The 19,717-nt window shown below is 41.5% G+C and overlaps 1 protein-coding gene across 1 annotated transcript in view; it reads left to right on the top strand.

Annotated features, from left to right (window-relative positions):
• The first annotated feature begins 2,038 nt into the window (after window positions 1-2,038).
• The window catches only part of LOC147320132 (uncharacterized), a 39,654-nt gene continuing 21,975 nt past the window's right edge, over window positions 2,039-19,717 (top strand). Inside the window, exon 1 of the mRNA XM_086307610.1 lies at window positions 2,039-2,209. Within this exon, the coding sequence (XP_086163736.1) occupies window positions 2,039-2,209 (171 nt within the window). The remainder of the gene's footprint in view (window positions 2,210-19,717) is intronic.

The following is a 19,717-nucleotide window of genomic DNA, read 5'->3' on the forward strand; positions in this document are numbered from 1 at the left end:
TGGAATCGAACAAAATTGATGTCAAACATTTGTGCTACGTTTGTGCTGGTTTGTGCTGCAAAAATTTACGTTTGTGCTGCTATCATTTTAAAGAAATCCATACAAATTTCTAGAGGTCATCAGAGGTCAACCAGCCCCCCCACATTAATGGAATCAAACAAAACTGGTGTCAATCAACTGTGCTACGTTTGTGCTGGTATGTGCTGCAAAAATTTACGTTTGTGCTGCTATCATTTTAAAGAAATCCATACAAATTTCTAGAGGTCATCAGAGGTCAACCAGCCCCCCCACATTAATGGAATCAAACAAAACTGGTGTCAATCAACTGTGCTACGTTTGTGCTGGTTTGTGCTGCCTCTGTTTTAAAGATATTAATGAAAATGTAAAGGTCAAAAGGTCAACCAGCCCCCCCACATTAATGGAATCGAACAAAATTGATGTCAAACATTTGTGCTACGTTTGTGCTGGTTTGTGCTGCAAAAATTTACGTTTGTGCTGCTATCATTTTAAAGAAATCCATACAAATTTCTAGAGGTCATCAGAGGTCAACCAGCCCCCCCACATTAATGGAATCAAACAAAACTGGTGTCAATCAACTGTGCTACGTTTCTGCTGGTATGTGCTGCAAAAATTTACGTTTGTGCTGCTATCATTTTAAAGAAATCCATACAAATTTCTAGAGGTCATCAGAGGTCAACCAGCCCCCCCACATTAATGGAATCGAACAAAATTGATGTCAAACATTTGTGCTACGTTTGTGGTGGTTTGTGCTGCAAAAATTGTCGTTTGTGCTGCATCTGTTTTAAAGATATTAATGTAAAGGTCAAAAGGTCAACCAGCCCCCCCACAGTAATGGAATCGAATAAAAGCCTTCAGTTTTCAGGCCCCTCTTCTGTGGAACCAGCTTCCAGTTTGGATTCAGGAGACAGACACTATCTCTACTTTCAAGATTAGGCTTCAAACTTTCCTTTTTGCTAAAGCATATAGTTAGGGCTGGACCAGGTGACCCTGAATCCTCCCTTAGTTATGCTGCAATAGACGTAGGCTGCCGGGGGATTCCCATGATGCATTGAGTTTTTCCTTTCCAGTCACCTTTCTCACTCACTATGTGTTAACAGACCTCTCTGCATTGAATCATATCTGTTATTAACCTCTGTCTCTCTTCCACAGCATGTCTTTTATCCTGTCTTCCTTCTCTCACCCCAACCGGTCGCAGCAGATGGCCGCCCCTCCCTGAGCCTGGTTCTGCTGGAGGTTTCTTCCTGTTAAAAGGGAGTTTTTCCTTCCCACTGTCGCCAAAATGCTTGCTCATAGGGGGTCATATGATTGTTGGGTTTTTCTCTGTATCTATGAAGCACCTTGAGGCGACTTATGTTGTGATTTGGCGCTATATAAATAAAATTGAATTGAATTGAATGTTTCATTAGAGTGGATGTGGCACACTTAATCAAAATGATTTGCCAGTGGGACTGTTTGAGAAAAAAGCCTCATCGGGTGAGGGATTTCTATGTGCAATCAATGGCACAACTTGTCAAGTCCCAATCCTTGGAAGAAGCAAAGGTCCTAATACGCAGCATTGCTATTGTGGCATTAAGTGAGACAGAAGGCTGTGACAGTTTTGGAAACCCCATTATGTCAGAAGTGTCCAAATCAAATCTGAAAAGAAAAATTGCAGATGAGACTATGTCTGTTTCTGATGACAAGGAAGAAGAAGACATTAGATTGGATCCATGCACAGAAATAAACACCGACTTAAGGCAGTGGGTGGCAGATATTTGTGAGGGGAGCAGGTGCCATGCTGAAGATCATGGTGATCGAGACAATATGCACTATCTACCTGAGCTCGTCCCACACCTAATACCTACCACTCTGGACTGGAGAAATGGTTCCCCTATTTCAGAGCGAAAAACTCACTGCAACTTCAGCTAATGTTGAAGCAGAGTTCAAGAACATTAAACATGGTCTGTTTAAGCATGAAAATCTCCCTATAAGGATAGATAAATTCATTGAATGTCATCTTGGTTTTATTGAAGGGAACATGCGGATCTGTTCTGCAAAACAAATACGAAAAGAAGCAGAGGTTGCCAGACAGGATAGTACAGTGAAGCGTCAGTATCCACACAAAGCCTTTGTGGAGCAGGAAGTGGATGATAACCCCTCTCAGGAGCCCAAAATTGACACAGACATAGACATACAGGAAGGGCACGAAGTACTGCAGTGCGTTTCACGTTGATATCAGGCGCCTCCTAAAAAGGGAAAAGAAAAGTTAATTTAACGCAAAGTTTTCAGGTGTCATTCTTTGGGGAGAATACATGTTTATGAAACTGCATGACATCAGACTCTACCAAATTTTGGAGACTTTTCTTTTAAGATACAACCTTTCTGTCTCTTGTGACAGAGAGTCTGTTTCTTAATCATTTGACAAAACCCTACACAGTATTTTAAAATAGTGTTCTCCAGATCAGAGCTGTAATCTATATAGAACATGGGGTTCAAAGCAAGGAAAAATTGTGTTTATCAGTGAAACTTTTAATTTGTGTTAATTTTATCATTATCAATATATGAAATCTTCACCTTAAGGGACTTAATGAATGGTTTCTTCTAAAAATTAGAAATGATTGAGTCATTTCACATCATATGAAAATATTAATTTTTAATACAAATTTGGCCCTACAAAAATGGAAACTCAGTAACAAAGATAATGGAGATTCTCTAAACACGAGCGAATATCACAGTAAAATTGTTGATTGTGATTTACACATTGGATGTATCCTCAGTGATTTGGTACAATTATACAACATTTTATAAGAACTGAACAACTGATGAAACTAATTATAGACCAATCTCCAACCTTCCTTTCATATCAAAAACCTTGAAAGAGTAGTTGTCAAACAGCTAACAGATCATCTGCAGAGGAATGGCTTATTTGAAGAGTTTCAGTCAGGTTTCAGAGTTCATCACGGCACAGAAACAGCTTTAGTGAAGGTTACAAATGATCTTCTTATGGCCTCTGACAGTGGACTCATCTCTGTGCTTGTCCTGCTAGACCTTAGTGCAGCATTCGATACTGTCGACCATAATATCCTATTAGAGCGATTAGAACATGCTGTAGGTGTTACAGGTACTGCACTGCAGTGGTTTGTATCATATCTATCTAATAGACTCCAGTTTGTTCATGTAAATGGAGAGTCCTCTTCACAGACTGAGGTTAATTATGGAGTTCCACAGGGTTCAGTGCTAGGACCAATTCTGTTTACATTATACATGCTTCCCTTAGGCAGCATCATTAGAAGACATAGCATACATTTTCACTGCTATGCCGATGACTCCCAGCTCTATCTGTCCATGAAGCCAGATAACACACACCAATTAGTTAAACTGCAGGAATGTCTTAAAGACATAAAGACCTGGATGGCCGCTAACTTTCTGCTTCTTAATTCAGATAAAACTGAGGTTATTGTACTCGGCCCTGAAAAGCCTAGAAATATGGTATCTAACCAGATTCTTACTCTGGATGGCATTACCTTGGCCTCCAGTAACGCTGTGAGGAACCTTGGAGTCATTTTTGACCAGGATATCTCCTTCAACGCACATATTAAACAAATATGTAAGACTGCGTTCTTCCATTTGCGCAACATCTCTAAAATTAGAAATATCCTGTCTCAGAGTGATGCTGAAAAACTAGTTCACGCATTTATTACTTCCAGGCTGGACTACTGTAATTCATTATTATCAGGATGTCCAAAAAACTCACTGAAAAGCCTTCAGCTAATCCAAAATGCTGCAGCAAGAGTACTGACAGGGACTAGAAAGAGAGAGCATATTTCTCCTGTTTTGGCTTCCCTTCATTGGCTTCCTGTTAAATCCAGAATTGAATTCAAAATCCTGCTCCTCACATACAAGGTCTTAAATAATCAGGCCCCATCTTATCTTAATGACCTTGTAGTACCATATCACCCCATTAGAGCACTTCGCTCTCGCTCTGCAGGCCTACTTGTTGTTCCTAGAGTATTTAAAAGTAGAATGGGAGGGAGAGCCTTCAGTTTTCAGGCCCCTCTTCTGTGGAACCAGCTTCCAGTTTGGATTCAGGAGACAGACACTATCTCTACTTTCAAGATTAGGCTTCAAACTTTCCTTTTTGCTAAAGCATATAGTTAGGGCTGGACCAGGTGACCCTGAATCCTCCCTTAGTTATGCTGCAATAGACATAGGCTGCCGGAGGATTCCCATGATGCATTGAGTTTTTCCTTTCCAGTCACCTTTCTCACTCACTATGTATTAACAGACCTCTCTGCATTGAATCATATCTGTTATTAACCTCTGTCTCTCTTCCACAGCATGTCTTTTATCCTGTCTTCCTTCTCTCACCCCAACCAGTCGCAGCAGATGGCCCCGCCCCTCCCTGAGCCTGGTTCTGCTGGAGGTTTCTTCCTGTTAAAAGGGAGTTTTTACTTCCCACTGTCGCCAAAATGCTTGTTCATAGGGGGTCATATGATTGTTGGGTTTTTCTCTGTATCTATGAAGCGCCTTGAGGCGACTTATGTTGTGATTTGGCGCTATATAAATAAAATTGAATTGAATTGGGTCCAACTCCTGCCTGCCGCACAGCGATTCATGACACGGGTCTTTTAACCTAAAAATGTTTTAATGGCCATGAAGAAAGGACTCTTCAATAGATCTTTCAACTCACCTGTGTTTACTGTCTCCACCTGAAATTAATTGCAGTCTGAATTTTTTTTTTCTTCTGTCCTTTTGTCTTCGGTCTTCAGCCTTGGAAGGAAAAAATAAAAATATTGAAAACCTTATTAGCACACTAAATATACAAAACCTTGCTATATTTCAATTGTTTTAGATTGAAGTTGCCACTGCTAGCTAAGTCAGTTTTGAATCATGCTAATGAGAAGAAGAAAAAAAAACCCTGCCGAACAATGAGGCTGCTGTTTTAAAAACGCCAACTTTCTTGCGTTGGCAAGTGGTCGTTAAAATATCATTAAGACCCTTTCTTTTTATGTAATTCTTAGTAAAACTGTTTTAATCGGTTAAAACTGACGACATAATCTATGTTTGAAAAAGAGCGCGAACAACAGCGAACCACTATTCACCACCTGGGTCTGTGCTTTTTAACACAGCAGCGCATTCGAAATCGAAGTTCTTGCCTGCAACATATTAATATACTTGCTTTTTTACGGAAAAAATAAACATAACGAAGGTTCCGTTTTACTTGCAAGTTTCTCCAAATGTGCTCTCCAGTCGCTCAAGAAGGGCAGCCATATTGAACAGAATTTTCTGTCAACGTCGTTCAGGTTAGAGAGAAAACGTCATAACGTAGTTGACATACACATGCGGAGCTCGGAAAAAAAACATTTACTCAAAAATCATAATTAAGAAAGCAGTATTTACTCTTAACTTCTAAGCCATGTACAATTATAACTGTTTGAATCGTTAACAGAACAAAAGTTTTAAGTTGTTTCAACTTTGGGGAATTTCAATTGTTATATCCACAAACTTTATAAGTCAGGTAGACTGTTGGGGTTTACAGTGCAGTAAAACTTGGCAAAGGACAATACTGTGTCATGAACACCTGTGCCTTTGATGCCTTCTGTCAAAGTCTGTGCTGCGCTTACTGTGACAGTCGTACTGCTCAAAACATGTTGAATAGTTCAGAGGAGAACAAAGTATTCCAGCTTGTGAAATCCCTTGCTTCAAAGGGTGTCACTCAACATGCCTATTCATTGAGGGCAGAGGTGCTGAGCTCAATATTCTGCCCTGTTCAGTTGAAGACTGGTGTTCATCGTGTTGATGCACAGTGCCATGTGTCCACAGTAATTCAAAAAACAATGATGGAAAATCCAAGTGTTCACTTCACAAGACAGTGTTCCTCCCAGTACTGCAAACTTTACACACCAAACACAAGGCAAATACCTTTTGTTTCCATTGATCTGTCAGTCCTCTCAGCTTCTGGCATAGCTCACCTTCAGTCTGCTGTTGAACAAGGGCTCAACCTTCCAGCATCGCCATGCCTAAGACCAATCGAAAGTCCTGATGCATCTCCAACAGCATTTAAAACAGATTCATCAGGAAAGCAACTTTGCACAGTAAGTAAGTAAGTAAGTAAACTTTATTTATTAAGCGCTTTTCGCAGACAGGCAATCACAAAGTGCTGTACACAAATATTAAAATAAACAATAAAATCAATAGACATTATATACAATGTAAAAGATCAAATGTAAATAATGTAAAAAAATAAAATAAAATAAAATATGTAGATCAACAAAAGGCTTGTTTGAACAGAAGAGTTTTTAACTGTTTTTTAAAAGAATCCACAGAGTCAAGCAAACGTAATTGTAGTGGTAAACTGTTCCACAGCCTTGGTGCAACAGACTGAAAGGCTCTGTCCCCTTTTGTCTTCAATCGTGTACGGGGAACAACTAAGAGACTCTGAGTCTGTGAGCGGAGATGACGAGCAGCAGTGTATTTTAAAAGAAGCTTGGATAAGTAATCTGGAGCCTGGCCATTTAGTGCTCTGTATGTTAAAACAAGAATTTTAAAGCGAATTCTAAACTCTATTGGGAGCCAATGTAAAGAATATAAGATGGGAGTGATGTGAACACGCTTGGTAGAGCGAGTTAGTAATCTGGCTGCTGCGTTTTGTATTGTCTGGAGGCGAGAGAGAGATGATTTACTGTTTGTCACAGTTTCACCCTGAGAGAGCTTGTATGGATTGACACAGACCTTGGAAAATGCTCTACAGAAACTCTGGAGCACAGTTTTCACAGTCCAAAAAGGTTTTTGCTTACTGAATTCCCATCCACTCTGCTACTTCAAGGAGAGAAATTCACACTGAAAGCAGTCATTACATTTAGGAGGGCCCAACACCAGAAACACTCGGGCATTATATGACATTCTGTAACAGGACCCCGTACATCTGGGAGATGTATGATGACCTAAGAAAGGATGTAACCATAGCATCTGAAAACACCAGTGTATGTCCGCACGCTGTGCTCTACACAAAGGAATGATGGCAAGATCTCATGAAAGAAAGTCCTTTTCTAGTTTGTGAGTTAGATGATGGAAATAGCTGTTATTTTTCAGTTATTGTATTAGACTTGTGAGGCTCAGACAGTTCAATGTATTTACCTTTTCTAACAGGAAACATTGTTCTCGTAGTTTTGTATTTTGTTACCAGCAAATAAAGTTTTTTCTCTAACCGAATGCATTAATTATTTTAAATGCTATATTTAACCTAGTTTTTAAATAAGTTATTGCAGTTTGATTACTAGGTTTAAGAGTGTGATCATAAGAAAAAAATATCCAATGCTGGTTAATATCTCTCAATTTCTTTACGGTAAAGAAAGTGGCTGGTTGAGCTTTAGAAACTTTTGGTAATATCTTTAAAATGAAAGCGGCACAAACGACAAGTTTAGCAGCACAAACCAGCACAAACGTAGCACAAACGTTTGACACCAGTTTTGTTTGATTCCATTAATGTGGGGGGGCTGGTTGACCTCTGATGACCTCTAGAATTTTTTATCAATATCTTTAAAATGAAAGCGGCACAAACGACAATTTTAGCAGCACAAACCAGCACAAACGTAGTACAAACATTTGACATCAATTTTGTTCGATTCCATTAATGTGGGGGGGCTGGTTGACCTCTGATGACCTATAGAAATTTTGATTAATATCTTTAAAATGATAGTAGCACAAATGAAAATTTTTGCAGCACAAACCAGCACAAACGTAGCACAAACGTTTGATACCACTTTTGTTGGATTTGAAGAAGGTGGGGGGGCCAACTTCACTCACATGACTTTTCTGTTCATTTTAAGCAGCAGAAGTGAGGCGCATGTCTGTGTGCGTGTGTATGGAGCCATTGGGTGCAGTCACTATAGCAACCAGGCTCACACCTGCCTGCTTAACTAGCTCTGTCTCTCACTCTGCCAAGATTCATCTTAAACACTTCTCTTTCAACTGCTGCTGTGTCCTCAGTGTTTGCTCTACAGGTATGATTTTACCCTCAAAACGTTGCCATCGTTGTTCTCTTTCCAACACCTTGTCTTTCAAAGCTCAGACATTTAAAAATTTTAAACTGTGTGGATCCAAGTGGAGGGATCACATTTTAGTCATTCAAAGAATATGAACTTTTAATATTCATTCAGAGGTTTTCTGACTCTAAATTTTCTTTTCTCATTTCTAAGGTTTTTCTAATTTACAATTAAAACATTTTCAGCTTTTTTCCAACTTATTCTTCTGTGTAAATGTCAGCTTTTAGCACTTCAGCACTTTTGTTTTCAGATTAAATTATTTTTCTTTTTATCTCATTCAAACTTTTTAACTTAAAATTCAGCAATTAATTCATTTCAATGCATACATTCAGATTCAAGCATTCACACTGCAGTTTCTTCAGAAAATGCACTTTCTAGTTGACAACTAGAATACATACTTACATCATGTATGGACCAATGAAGAGGAAGCCATGAATCAAGCCAAAGTTAGAAACTTAAGAAAACTTTTTTTTTCCTTTTCTTTTTTTTTTTTTTTTTTTACCAATGTTTGTAATTAGGGTGTAGATAGGTACACAAAGCTACATCATCTGGGGCTGGAAAACAAAAGCAGCACTGAGGTGCTGAAAGATGCAGTTCCAATAGTGGCCACTTGAGGCTGGGAATCATGGGTGTCCCATGTTAAAATGTCCAACTTTAAACATGGATAGTTTCTGTCTATGATAACTGAACTCTTTCTCAGAACTAAACTGCTTCAGTTTTGCTGAGGCTTAAAGTTTGGGTGCATGTCCTCTTTGATGAACTCTTTGGCTTCCACTAATACACTGTGGCTGAACTGAACCTCTCAACTGTGTTTGTGCTCATGGTGCCTTTTGGAGTATTTTTTTTTTATGACAAATAGTCTGGCCTGCTAACTGCTACAAACCATCCACAAACCATCCACTTCAGTTTTGCTGAGTAAAATGCTAGTATTTTATTCATCTGTTTCTTTGCTTTAAAAGAGTCTTCACGTGACATCAGAGCTACTGGGACATGCACACATGAAAGTCAAAACAGTAGTGCAGTCCTTTGCTCTCCAGCCATCTTATGAACGTCTTTGAGTTTAGCCAAAATGCCGGATAGCTGCTGCCTTTTCGTGTTTCTTTACAGCGGCCAGAAGGGTGTAGAATATGGCACCAACATGTGAACACACCCCTCCTGACCCTGCCTTACAGGTCAAATCACGCCAATCCCTGCATTTCCACAGTAACCTAGTCTGTCAATGGAGGCTCATTTAAACTGTAGGACTGATTCACTGTAAAATTCCAAGTCAAGAAAATATAAGATTTACACGTGATCATTCATTTCAGCAAACAACAATTTCTTGTTCTTCACCTCTCTGATGACAACCATATTTACCCATCCAGATCGAAAACGCATGTAGATGTCCGTACTTTGAAAGCTTTGATCTTGGTACCAGTGTAAGGTGATCGAGCCATATAAGATGCCACCGAACTGGAGCTCTGGGAGAGACATTGATTTAATTTAAATGTAGATAAAGCTGCCAGCGAAAAGTATGGCTCACAAGTCCCAAAATCCATAGTTTCTCTGAATGCAGCTTGCTAACGTTAGCCCAGATTTGTGACTCCAAAAATCCAACATGGTGGCCATGTTGTTTTCTTTGCAGGGTCCTGAAATCAGTGTGAGATGTCCATGTGGCTACAAACACATCATAGTCTATGAATGATAGAAAATAAAATCTAAACCATAGCAACATTACATTACACCTGTGATATCTTTAGCATTGAAGGTGTCTTTATTTGGTATTCAGTAAATGTATCTCCTCATCTTTGTTAATGCTACATTTTTTTTAACTACCATTTGTTGTTACCATGGCAATGATTCCCTTCAATAAAGATTGTTGTTGTTGTTGTTGTTGGCATAATCCAGCACCACAGGCCCTGGTGTGCTGATGATGACCTGACAGGAAGCACTGTCCCTGATGTAAAGTATATGGCCTCAGCCAACAACAGTGGCCCTGCTGAAATGTGGATGGTATCATCGAGTAGCACAGGCCCTGGTGTAATGTGGATGGAATCATCCAACAGTACAGTCCCTGGTGTGGTGAAGATCGCCTCACAGGAAGCACTGTCCCTGATGTAAAGTGTATGGCCTCAGCCAACCACAATGGCCCTGGTGAAATGTGGATGGTATTGGCCAGCACAACAGGCCATGTTGTAATGTGAATGTCCTCACCAGTAGACCAGGCCCTTGTGTACTGTGGATTGCATCAGCCAGCAACACAAGCCCTGGTGAAATGTGGATGGTATCAACGAGTAGCACAGGCCCTGGTATAATGTGGATGGCCTCATCCAGCAACACCACAGGCCCTGGTGAAATGTGGTTGTTTTCGGCCAGCAACACAGGCCTTTGGGTAATTTGGATGGCTAGCAGCACAGGCCCTGGTCTGGTGAAGATGGCCTCACAGGAATCACTGGCCCTGGTGTATTTTCGATGTCATCAGCAAGCAGCACAGACCCTGGTCTAGTGAAGATGGCCTCACAGAAATCACTGGCCCTGGTGTATTGTGGATGGCATCAGCCATCAACACAGGCCCTCGTGAAATATAGGTGGCCTCAGCCAGCAACACAGTCCCTAGTGTAATGTGAATATCCTCAGCCAGTAGTAAAGGCCCTTGCGTTTTCTGGAACGCATCAGCCAGCAACACAATCCCTGGTGAAATGTGGATGGCCTAATCCAGCACCACAGGCCCTGGTTTGGTGATGATTGCCAACAGGAAGAACTGTACCTGGTGTAATGAGGATGGCCTCATCCAACAGTACAGGCCCTAATGTTGTGAAGATGGCCTCACAGGAAGCACAGGCCATGGTGTAATGTGGATGGCCTCAGACAGCAGCCAGGCCCTGGTGAAATGTAGATGGCCACAGCCGGCAACATGCGCTCTGGTCAAATGTAGTCTGCCTCAGCCAGTAGCACAGGCCCTGTTGTGGTGAAGATGGCCTCACAGGAAGCACTGTCCCTGGTGTAATGTGTATTTCCTCAGGCAACAACACTGGCCCTGGTGAAATGTGGATAGTATTGGCCAACACCACAGGCCCTGGCGTAATGTGAATGTCCTCAGCCAACACCACTGGCCCTGGTGTAATGGGGATGGCATCAGCCAGTAGCACAGGCCCTTGTGTATTGTGGATCGCATCAGCCAACAACACAAGCCCTCGTGAAATATAGGTGGCCTCAGACAGCAGCGCAGGCCCTGCTGTCGTGAAGTGGGCCTCGGAGGGAGCACTAGCTATGGTATAATGTGGATGGCCTCATTCAGTAGCACAGGCCCTGTTGTAATGTGGATGGCCTTATCTACCAACGCTGTCCCAGGTGAAATGTGGATGGTAATGGCCTTAACCACAGACCTTGGTGTAATGTGGATGGCCTTAGCCAACACCACTGGCCCTGGTGAAATGTGGATGACATCGGCAAGGACCAATGGCCCTGATGTAATGTGGATGGTTTCAGCCAACAGCACAGTCCCTGGTGTGGTGAAGATGGCCTCACAGGAAGCACTGTCCCTGGTGTAATGTGGATGGCCTCAGCAAACAACACTGGCCCTGGTGAAATGTGGATGATATTAGCCAGCACCACAGGCCCTGGTGTAATGTGAATGTCCTCAGCCAGTAGCACAGGCCCTTGTGTATTGTGGATCGCATCAGCCAGCAACACAAGCCCTGGTGAAATGTGGATGGCATCAACGAGTAGCACAGGCCCTTGTGTAATGTGGATCACATCAGCCAGCAACACAGGCTCTGGTGAAATGTAGATGACCTCAGACAGCAGCGCAGGCCCTGCTGTCGTGAAGTTGGCCTCAGAGGGAGCACTAGCCCTGGTGCAATGTGGATGGTCTAAGCCAGCAATACAGGCCCTGGTGTGGTGACGATAGCCTCACAGGGAGCACATGCCGTGGTATAATGTGGATGGCCTCAGCCAGTAGCACAGGTCCTGTTTGTTAAGGTTCAAATATTGAGGAAGGAGAGTACAAACAACCATGGTCCAGAAGATCTTGGTCAAACGATTGATTTTAATGAATACACGCGTGGGAAGACCAGTCTGTACGCAGACAGGGATTGATCTTCGACTTAATCAAAGCATACACAGATTTTTATAGTATCAGGGTTTGAATTAATGACGCCCCTTCATACGTCACCGACAGAATATATACATACATCAAATCAACCACAATGACTTTTAACACAGTTTAAAAGAACGTTGTCTTCGTCTCGTCTGGAACACGAACCCCACATCCTGCCAGACGCTGTTCCTCTTTCCAGAGACAAACATGACCAACTTCTCACCTATAAATGAGTCTACTAATGTGTGTGTGTGTATGTGTTGACCCTACATGCCCTCTCATCTCACCCATTGCACTTCTGACCTTTTACCAGACCAGAGGCTCATCCTTATGTGTAATAACCTAACTGAAACTATATGTACTATGTTGAATAAATGTTTTAATCAAGAACCTCTACTAAGAGCTTAATAAAAGAATATAAAAGTATAACAGACAATTTGAATAACCTAGTAATTCAAATAGCCTCGTCTAACCTGCTCAGAATAACTTAGACTCTGCTTTCACTTCTGCTTTCCTTTCTGCAAACTCTCTGCAACTTCCTGTCAGCCTGCAACTTATTCTTTCTAAAACACACACACTGTTTAAACCTCTGAATACAATATCAATGCTGCAGATTCTATTATTAATGCAATGGTAATGATGATGATTATTTAACAATAGCAGTAAAATAATTTCCCTAGCACAGGCCCTTGTGTAATGTGGATCACATCAACCAGCAACACAGGCTCTGGTGAAATGTAGATGACCTCAGACAGCAGTGCAGGCCCTGCTGTCGTGAAGTTGGCCTCAGAGGGAGCACTAGCCCTGGTGCAATGTGGATGGTCTAAGCCAGCAATACAGGCCCTGGTGTGGTGACGATAGCCTCACAGGGAGCACATGCCGTGGTATAATGTGGATGGCCTCAGCCAGTAGCACAGGTCCTGTTGTAATGTGGATGGCCTCATCTACCAACACTGGCCCAGGTGAAATGTGGATGGTAATGGCCAGAACCACAGACCTTGGTGTAATGTGGATGGCCTTAGCCAACACCACTGGCCCTGGTGAAATGTGGATGATATCGGCAAGGACCAATGGCTCTGATGTAATGTGGATGGTTTCAGCCAACAGCACAGTCCCTGGTGTGGTGAAGATGGCCTCACAGGAAGCACTGTCCCTGGTGTAATGTGGATGGCCTCAGCAAACAACACTGGCCCTGGTGAAATGTCGGTGGTACTGGCCAGCACCACAGGCCCTGGTGTAATGTAGATGGCATCAGCCGGTAGCACATGCCCTTGAGTATTGTGAATGGCATCAGCCAGCAACACCACTGGCCCTTGTCAAATGTGGATCGTTTCGGCCAGCAACACAGGCCCTGTCGTAATATGAGTGTCCTCAGCCAACACCACTGGCCCTGGTGTAATGAGGATGGCATCAGCCAGTAGCACAGGCCCTTGTGTATTTTGGATCGCATCAGCCAGCAACACAACCCTGGTGAAATGTGGATGGTTTGGGCCTGCACCACAGGCCCTGGTTTAATGTGGATGGCATCAAAAAGTAGCACAGGCCCTTGAGTATTGTGAATGGCATCAGCCAGCAACACCACTGGCCCTTGTCAAATGTGGATCGTTTCGGCCAGCAACACAGGCCCTGTCGTAATATGAGTGTCCTCAGCCAACACCACTGGCCCTGGTGTAATGAGGATGGCATCAGCCAGTAGCACAGGCCCTTGTGTATTGTGGATCGCATCAGCCAGCAACACAACCCTAGTGAAATGTGGATGGTTTGGGCCTGCACCACAGGCCCTGGTTTAATGTGGATGGCATCAAAAAGTAGCACAGGCCCTTGTGTAATGTGGATCACATCAGCCAGCAACACAGGCTCTGGTGAAATGTAGATGACCTCAGACAGCAGCACAGGCCCTGCTGTCGTGAAGTTGGCCTCAGAGGGAGCACTAGCCCTGGTGCAATGTGGATGGCCTAAGCCAGCAATACAGGCCCTGGTGTGGTGACGATAGCCTCACAGGGAGCACATGCCGTGGTATAATGTGGATGGCCTCAGCCAGTAGCACAGGCCCTGTTGTAATGTGGATGGCCTCATCTACCAACACTGGCCCAGGTGAAATGTGGATGGTATTGGCCAGCACCACAGGCCCTGGTGTAATGTGAATGTCCTCAGCCATGACCACAGGCCCTGATGAAATGTATTTGGCCTCAGCCATGACCACAGGCCCTGATGAAATGTATTTGGCCTCAGCCATGACCACAGGCCCTGGTGAAATGTAAATGTCCTCAGCCAGTAGCACAGGCCCTGTTGTAATGTGGATGGCCTCATCTAACAACTCTTTCCCTGGAGAAATATGGATGGTATTGGTCAGCACCACACACCCTGGTGTAATGTGAATGGCCTTAGCCAACACCACTGGCCCTGGTGAAATGTGCATGATATCGGTCAGCACCAAGATAATGGGTTGGCTTTTTCTCTTTCCTTCTATCTCTTTTTTGCTTATTATCTAACATTTAACCTACAGTAGAACACCATCCCCAAGTGGGATATGCATTATTAAAAATATGATTACTTGATTGCCTTGAATGCTGATTATTTTTTGCATGCAGTGGATGCTGTGAGTTGTCTGGAATTGTGTGTGGCACTGCAGCACTACTTTCATGCTGTGTAACTAATTATAAATGACCTCTGCAGAATTCTTTTCTGTGTGTGTGTGTGTGTGTGTGTGTGTGTGTGTGTGTGTGTGTGTGTGTGTGTGTGTGTGTGTGTGTGTGTGTGTGTGCATCACTGTGTCTGCGATTATTTCAGGAGCACGATAGGTAGGTCAAGGTTAAAAAATTAAGAGGAGGACATTAATGTGTCTTTGCAGTCACTCTCCATCTGTCTCTCACGCCATAAAAAGTCCATTAACATCTAGAATGATAACCATGGTGATTGCTTCACACTGTAACCCATAATGGTGACCATCCCGGTTTTCTGAGATCCTGCTTTTGGGTTAAACTTCTTACGGGGGACAATCTATCACCTCTTAAATCTGGCCCATTCCTATTCTTCACTGTAATGTTACAGCAGCATACTCAAAAGCTCTTCATGAACTCAGTCAGAGTGCAACAGCAAGGACATGTAGAGTAATAAATGTGAAGCGTTAAGGCTGGCAATACTGACAAAGTCAAATATAATGACATATTTGACCAAGTAACTCAACATCTTTGATGTGACAGTATTTTACAGAAGAATTTTGATGCTCTATAGAACAACGATTTTAACCTCTAGCCTAACCCTAACCCTACCTTTCCCACCTTGCTGATAGTGACAGGATTCAGCAGCATGTTTTATGATTCCCAGTAATACAGATATTATATATTCTCTCCTTATTCAACTTAATTTTTTATTTCGTTTGCATGATACATACACAAGGAACCTATGAAAATTTAATATTAGAGATTAAAGGGATGATGGTACTTTTTATTTTTCATATTTTTCATAACGCTTTCTTTCGCCAAGACAGTGCGTTTCTCACTGTTACATGCATTTGAATGGGGAACTCGACCGAAACAAAGTATAAGTTTTCATTATGTGAATAACTTGGAAATCTTAGCTCAAACAGCTGCAAAACCTGTTTTCCCAGCACGGGGACCTTGAGTTCTATAAGTTAAAGCCATAAACATGTGTATCCGAGTCTTCTATCAAAAGTTACAGCTATTTATATGAAGTTGTACAAAAACACTTTCTTTCGCCAAGACAGTGCGTTTCTCACTGTTACATGGATTTGAATGGGGAACTCGACCGAAACAAAGTATAGGTTTTCATTATGTGAATAACTTGGAAGTCTTAGCTCAAACAGCTGCAAAACCTGTTTTCCCAGCACGGGGACCTTGAGTTCTATAAGTTAAAGCCATAAACATGTGTATCCGAGTCTTCTATCAAAAGATAAAGCTATTTATATCAAGTTGTACAAAAACGCTTTCTTTCGCCAAGACAGTGCGTTTCTCACTGTTACATGCATTTGAATGGGGAACTTGCCTGAAACAAAGTATAGGTTTTCATTATGTGAATAACTTGGAAATCTTAGCTCAAACAGCTGCAAAACCTGTTTTCCCAGCACCGGGACCTTGAGTTCTATAAGATAAAGCCATAAACATGTGTATCCGAGTCTTCTATCAAAAGTTACAGCTATTTATATGAAGTTGTACAAAAACGCTTTCTTTCGCCAAGACAGTGCGTTTCTCACTGTTACATGCATTTGAATGGGGAACTCGCCTGAAACAAAGTATAGGTTTTCATTATGTGAATAACTTGGAAATCTTAGCTCAAACAGCTGCAAAACCTGTTTTCCCAGCACGGGGACCTTGAGTTCTATAAGTTAAAGCCATAAACATATGTATCCGAGTCTTCTATCAAAAGTTACAGCTATTTATATCAAGTTGTACAAAAACGCTTTCTTTCGCCAAGACAGTGCGTTTCTCACTGTTACATGCATTTGAATGGGGAACTCAACTGAAACAAAGTATAGGTTTTCATTATGTGAATAACTTGGAAATCTTAGCTCAAACAGCTGCAAAACCTGTTTTCCCAGCACGGGGACCTTGAGTTCTATAAGTTAAAGCCATAAACATGTGTATCCGAGTCTTCTATCAAAAGATACAGCTATTTATATCAAGTTGTACAAAAACGCTTTCTTTCGCCAAGACAGTGCGTTTCTCACTGTTACATGCATTTGAATGGGGAACTCGCCTGAAACAAAGTATAGGTTTTCATTATGTGAATAACTTGGAAATCTTAGCTCAAACAGCTGCAAAACCTGTTTTCCCAGCACCGGGACCTTGAGTTCTATAAGATAAAGCCATAAACATGTGTATCCGAGTCTTCTATCAAAAGTTACAGCTATTTATATGAAGTTGTACAAAAACGCTTTCTTTCGCCAAGACAGTGCGTTTCTCACTGTTACATGCATTTGAATGGGGAACTCGCCTGAAACAAAGTATAGGTTTTCATTATGTGAATAACTTGGAAATCTTAGCTCAAACAGCTGCAAAACCTGTTTTCCCAGCACGGGGACCTTGAGTTCTATAAGTTAAAGCCATAAACATGTGTATCCGAGTCTTCTATCAAAAGATACAGCTATTTATATCAAGTTGTACAAAAACGCTTTCTTTCGCCAAGACAGTGCGTTTCTCACTGTTACATGCATTTGAATGGGGAACTCGCCTGAAACAAAGTATAGGTTTTCATTATTTGAATAACTTTTAAATCTTAGCTCAAACAGCTGCAAAACCTGTTTTCCCAGCACGGGGACCTTGAGTTCTATAAGTTAAAGCCATAAACATGTGTATCCGAGTCTTCTATCAAAAGATACAGCTATTTATATGAAGTTGTACAAAAACGCTTTCTTTCGCCAAGACAGTGCGTTTCTCACTGTTACATGCATTTGAATGGGGAACTCGCCTGAAACAAAGTATAGGTTTTCATTATGTGAATAACTTGGAAATCTTAGCTCAAACAGCTGCAAAACCTGTTTTCCCAGCACCGGGACCTTGAGTTCTATAAGATAAAGCCATAAACATGTGTATCCGAGTCTTCTATCAAAAGATACAGCTATTTATATCAAGTTGTACAAAATTGCTTTCTTTCGCCAAGACAGTGCGTTTCTCACTGTTACATGCATTTGAATGGGGAACTCGACTGAAACAAAGTATAGGTTTTCATTATGTGAATAACTTGGAAATCTTAGCTCAAACAGCTGCAAAACCTGTTTTCCCAGCACCGGGACCTTGAGTTCTATAAGATAAAGCCATAAACATGTGTATCCGAGTCTTCTATCAAAAGTTACAGCTATTTATATGAAGTTGTACAAAAACGCTTTCTTTCGCCAAGACAGTGCGTTTCTCACTGTTACATGCATTTGAATGGGGAACTCGCCTGAAACAAAGTATAGGTTTTCATTATGTGAATAACTTGGAAATCTTAGCTCCAACAGCTGCAAAACCTGTTTTCCCAGCACGGGGACCTTGAGTTCTATAAGTTAAAGCCATAAACATGTGTATCCGAGTCTTCTATCAAAAGTTACAGCTATTTATATGAAGTTGTACAAAAACGCTTTCTTTCGCCAAGACAGTGCGTTTCTCACTGTTACATGCATTTGAATGGGAAACTCGCCTGAAACAAAGTATAGGTTTTCATTATGTGAATAACTTGGAAATCTTAGCTCAAACAGCTGCAAAACCTGTTTTGCCAGCACGGGGACCTTGAGTTCTATAAGTTAAAGCCATAAACATGTGTATCCGAGTCTTCTATCAAAAGATACAGCTATTTATATCAAGTTGTACAAAAATGCTTTCTTTCGCCAAGACAGTGCGTTTCTCACTGTTACATGCATTTGAATGGGGAACTCGCCTGAAACAAAGTATAGGTTTTCATTATGTGAATAACTTGGAAATCTTAGCTCAAACAGCTGCAAAACCTGTTTTCCCAGCACGGAGACCTTGAGTTCTATAATATAAGGCCATAAACATGTTTGTCTGAGTCTTCTATCAAAAGTTACAGCTATTTCTATGAAGTTGTACAAAAACGCTTTATTTCGCCAAGACAGTGCGTTTCTCACTGTTACATGCATTTGAATGGGGAACTCGACCGAAACAAAGTATAGGTTTTCATTATGTGAATAACTTGGAAATCTTAGCTCAAACAGCTGCAAAACCTGTTTGCCCAGCACGGGAACCTGGAGTTCTATAAGATAAAGCCATAAACATGTGTATCCGAGTCTTCTATCAAAAGTTACAGCTATTTCTATGAAGTTGTACAAAAACGCTTTCTTTCGCCAAGACAGTGCGTTTCTCACTGTTACATGCATTTGAATGGGGAACTCGACCGAAACAAAGTATAGGTTTTCATTATGTGAATAACTTGGAAATCTTAGCTCAAACAGCTGCAAAACCTGTTTTCCCAGCACGGGAACCTTGAGTTCTATAAGATAAAGCCATAAACATGTGTATCCGAGTCTTCTATCAAAACTTACAGCTATTCATATGAAGTTGTACAAAAACGCTTTCTTTCGCCAAGACAGTGCGTTTCTCACTGTTACATGCATTTGAATGGGGAACTCGACCGAAACAAAGTATATGTTTTCATTATGTGAATAACTTGGAAATCTTAGCTCAAACAGCTGCAAAACCTGTTTTCCCAGCACGGAGACCTTGAGTTCTATAATATAAGGACATAAACATGTTTGTCTGAGTCTTCTATCAAAAGTTACAGCTATTTCTATGAAGTTGTACAAAAACGCTTTCTTTCGCCAAGACAGTGCGTTTCTCACTGTTACATGCATTTGAATGGGGAACTCGACCGAAACAAAGTATAGGTTTTCATTATGTGAATAACTTGGAAATCTTAGCTCAAACAGCTGCAAAACCTGTTTTCCCACCACGGGGACCTTGAGTTCTATAATATAAGGCCATAAACATGTTTGTCTGAGTCTTCTATCAAAAGTTACAGCTATTTCTATGAAGTTGTACAAAAACGCTTTCTTTCGCCAAGACAGTGCGTTTCTCACTGTTACATGCATTTGAATGGGGAACTCGACCGAAACAAAGTATATGTTTTCATTATGTGAATA

This window comes from Aulonocara sp. 'chitande type north' Nkhata Bay, linkage group LG10, assembly GCF_057382095.1.
Source record: "Aulonocara sp. 'chitande type north' Nkhata Bay isolate Kocher_YH1m ecotype deep benthic linkage group LG10, A_spYH_male_GT1.1, whole genome shotgun sequence".
NCBI lineage: Eukaryota > Metazoa > Chordata > Actinopteri > Cichliformes > Cichlidae > Aulonocara > Aulonocara sp. 'chitande type north' Nkhata Bay.